This window comes from Oryza brachyantha, chromosome 12, assembly GCF_000231095.2.
Source record: "Oryza brachyantha chromosome 12, ObraRS2, whole genome shotgun sequence".
Classification (NCBI taxonomy): domain Eukaryota; kingdom Viridiplantae; phylum Streptophyta; class Magnoliopsida; order Poales; family Poaceae; genus Oryza; species Oryza brachyantha.
The window spans coordinates 10,511,072-10,515,372 of NC_023174.2; the positions used below are offsets into that span (position 1 = coordinate 10,511,072).

The 4,301-nt window shown below is 53.0% G+C and overlaps 1 protein-coding gene across 1 annotated transcript; it reads right to left on the reverse strand.

Annotated features, from left to right (window-relative positions):
- Window positions 1–223: 223 nt before the first annotated feature.
- On the reverse strand, window positions 224–3,667 carry LOC102714604 (chloride channel protein CLC-a-like). Its single transcript, XM_040529764.1, has 5 exons — window positions 3,367–3,667; window positions 3,040–3,240; window positions 2,750–2,927; window positions 1,014–2,675; window positions 224–582 (listed from the first exon to the last, which is right to left on the reverse strand). Exons 1-5 carry the CDS (start codon window positions 3,579–3,581, stop codon window positions 484–486), a joined length of 2,355 nt encoding a protein of 784 aa, XP_040385698.1. The 5' UTR covers window positions 3,582–3,667; the 3' UTR covers window positions 224–483.
- Window positions 3,668–4,301: the final 634 nt, after the last annotated feature.

The window sequence follows — 4,301 nt, forward strand, 5'->3', positions numbered from 1 at the left end:
AAAGGAAATAAATTTTAGAACTCCAATTTCCCTCTGCGAGTAAACTCTCAATCTCCAGATGAACACCATCAATAGTTGTAACTTGCAAGTGAACAATTTTGTGTGGGTGCGAATGATCACGAGTTGATAGCTGAAGTCAAAGCTCAACCGAAATAAACCAAACACAACAAATTTAAACAAAACTACAGAGAAAACTGCACCAAGGAATTTGAATATCTCCCCCAAAAATGAATTTTCTCTATTCCACCAATTGTGTTGTGTTCTCGTCAGGCATAGGTACATATGTGATTTTACATGGGCTGCAATTATTCAATCACCTTCACAAGAGAAGCAAGCAATAATCCTGAATCTACTTACAGAGAAGAGAATAGCAGAAAAGGGAAAAAGAATTCAAAAATCTTATAGAATATGTATAACCAACTGACTCTGATGTTCTTGCTCCAAGACAATAATAAACATGGATTAACCATCAAAAATGGTGCCTCAGTGTGTTTTCCTCTTGTTTGCCAGGTGTGGAAATGCACCCAGGATGTTGTGTGCCCTCAGGTCCTGCCTTGTCAAGATCCCCACAATTGGAGATATCTGATGCAGAAAAAGGAACAACATAAAATTCATCAGCAAATTATGCACAAATTCAGATGAAGAAATTCTCATTTTCACTAACTCCAAACCATTGATTTCATACTAATTTTCACAGGTAATGATTGCTACTGCAAAATTCTGGAAATGATATGAAGCTAAATCCTCTCTTCTGTAACTACTGACCAGAAAAGAACATAACAGAACAGCAGAAAGATTCTTCACATATCTGAGTTATCAAATAGATACAAAGGCTGAGATATTGTGATCTTAGAACAGCAAGGCTAGTTAAGAACAAATGCATTATGATCTCAAATGCTATGATTTGTTTAATCTAGACATATATAAATTATATACATTTAACAATAAATGAATTTAGGTAAGACTACATGTAAAACGGAGGAGGTAGTAATTAATTAAGTTAATGAGCTCACCTCGGGGCCTTGGAATTTGGGCATGATGAGCATGTGGCGGAGCGCGACGGAGCGGAACAGCACGACGGCCTTCGCCACCGACATGGTCTCCACCACGGTGTACGGCGTCGTGTTGGTCAGCGGGTGGAGGTCCACGTACATCGCCATCTCCTCCGGCGAGAAGTCGAGGCCGTCGACGTCGCCGGCCTTGTCGGCGAGCTCGGCGGAGGTGAACCGCTCCCGCGCCTCCCATTCCTCCGTCCTCCTCCGCTCCGGCAAGAACCACCGCTTCTTGAGCACGGCGACGAGGTGGGAGCGGAGGACGAGGCCGTGCAGCTCGGAGACGCCCGGGCGCGGGCGGTCGAGCACCGGGAACCCGTTGTGGCGCGTGGAGCGGAGCGCCTCGACGACGGTGGAGACGCGCTCGAGCACCTGGAGCGTCACGGCGCGCGGCTTGGCGGCGGCGAGCTCGCCGACCGTGAGGTCTTTCATCCACGGCTCTGGCTTGGCCTCGAGGAACGGGAGGCCCTTGAGGTCGAGGATGATCTCGTAGATGCTCGGGTTGAAGGCGTCGCCGACGGTCTTGGCGATGAGCAGGACGAACATGGTGATGGGGAGGAGGAGGAGGTTGTTGGTGAGCTCGAGGAAGATGACGCAGAGCGAGACGGTCATCCGCATCGAGCCGGACATGAGCGCCGCCGCGCCGAGCACGGCGTAGAGGCCGTGGTCGATGCGGGCGAAGCGGGCGAGCAGCAGCGCGGTGATGCGGCCGTAGGCGGAGCCCATGAGGATGATGGGGAGGAAGAGCCCGGACGGGACGGCGATGCCGAAGGTGAAGAGCCCCAGCACGCAGTAGACGGCGAAGAAGATGAGCAGCGAGTCGAGGCGGAACTCGCCGGCGGTGCCCGTCGAGAAGATGTTCCGCGTCGCGTCCACGTTGGTGGCGTGGAGGAGGCTGGCCAGGTCGTTGTAGTGGCCGTCCGGGCAGTTGAACCGCTTGAAGTTGCCGCTCTTCCCCGTCGTCGGGCACGCCTCGCCGAACGCCGGGTCGCACGCCGTGCACGGCACGGCGAACGGCGACACGTACAGCATCGCCGACGTGAGCGCGCACACGGCGAGCGCCAGCGCCAGCTTCGCCACCCGCCCCTTCTCGTTGATGAGGTTGTACAGCCGGAGCACCTTGTGGAGCGCGTGGTTGTAGAGCGCGCCCAGCACGCCGCCGAGCACGCCGACGATGGTCACCGGGAGGAGGTCGCCGGCGTGGTACCGCACGGTCACGTCGCCGACGTCGAACAGGATCAGCCCGCCCTCGCCGAACAGCCCGCACCGCCCGTTCCGGCAGACCTCGATGAACCCGCGCAGCACCACCACGACGGTGGCCGTGCTGAAGAAGGTGCGCCACAGCAGCGCGCTCCGCCACCACGTCGCCACCTCCTCCAGCGCGAACAGCACGCCGCCGACGGGCGCCCGGAACGCCGCGCACACCCCCGACGACGCGCCGCAGGTGATCAGGTCCCGCCGGTCGCGGTCGTTGTCGAAGTAGCGCAGCCACCGCCACCGGAGCCGGTGCCGACCGGAGCCGCCCTGGCTCAGCAGGTTCGCCAGGCACGCGCCGATGTGCACCAGCGGCCCTTCCTTGCCGAGGTCCAGCCCCGACGACACCGCGCCGATGCTGCCGATGATCTGCCCCGCCCACCAAAAATTTTCAATGGCACTCATCAAAACAAAAACTTGGAACACGTCGGAGAACGCCGCACCTTGACAATGAGCTGCGGCGCGCCGAACATGTTGGGCGTGTCGACGCCGTTGAGGTAGGCCTTGATCTCCGGGATGCCGGGGCCGGCGGCGGTGGGGGCGAACACGACGCACAACACGGCGGCGACGAACGTCAGGCCGAAGTTGATGCCGGCGAAGTACAAGAACCCGGCCCAGTACCTGCAGCGAGGCCACCCAAATCAAGAACTCGTCGTCGTCGGAGGAGGAGGACTCCGCCGCGCCGCCGGCAATGAGGACGAACGGAGCATCATCTAGTTGAGCTGGGGCTTAACTTTTGTCGCGGACGAGCTGCACCATGTGGAGCATCTTGAGGCCGGAGATGTTCTCGATGGCGAGGTTGATGAGGGAGGCGATGACACCGGTGAGGAGGCCGATGAGGAACGCCATGGCCCACTTGAGGAAGATGTACTGGAGCACCTCCACGTTCGACCGGCTCCTCCAGTCGTGCTTGAACAGATCGTTCTCGATGATCCTAATCCCCAAAAAAGGAGAATTTCACGAATCACAACAACAAAATGCAACAACAAAAATCAAATCAAATCAAATCAATGCATCCATGCAAAGAAGTAGCATGTGTTTCTCGATCGATCTCGCTTACTCGTAGTCGAGGCTCTCGATGCGGGAGACCTTGGCACCGACCATGGCGAGGTGGCTGGCCGTCAGCGTGTTGCTCCGCTTCAGCAGCGGCTGCTCCAGCGAGGTGATCGGGCCGCCGGTGCTCTCGGGGTCCTCCTCGCAACAGACGTCGTGCTTGCATTCCGCCACGGCGTCGTCGTGGGCGGGCCTGCTCCGGGGGCTCTGGTCCTCCTCCATGGCCGCCGCCGCGCCGGGAGTGGACAGAGCAGGTGGTGGTGTCTTCCCTGCTCTTGTGTTGTGTCTACTCTACTTGTGAGAGAGCAGTTTGGAGGAGGGAGGGAGTGAGGGAGGGACACCTTGAATGAATGCTCTTATCTGCCTTTGCAAGATGATATGGACTATTTCGTGAGACGAATTTATTGAGCCTAATTAGTCCATGATTAATGTGATGCTACAGCAACATTTACTAATTATGGCTTAATTAGACTTAAAAAAATTATCTAATGAAATAGCATTTATTTATATAATTAGTTTTGTTATCGTCTATATTTAATACTCCTAATTAACATTCAAATATCCGACATGACAAGAGACTAAAATAAAGTCCGTGGATCCAAACAGCCACTAAGTAATGTGTTTTTATAAAAGATTTTATATATAGATTTATTATCTTGCCAATATAAAATATATTTTTAACTTTATAATAGTTAATTCTATTGTTTATAACACTAAAAAAATATCAAAAAATCAGATAATTTTTTATCTTTTGTCTACAGAAAAAACAAAATCTAATAGGTAAGAACACAGATTTAAACTTGCGGTGACACGTCTGGATGCTTTGTACTGGTTCTAATAGGGCCAAAAAAAACACATATCTATTAGGGTTTTATTTTCTTAAAATGGGTTCGTTTTGTTATGACGCGTAATGTTAATGATCGTTGATTACTTTCGTTCTAT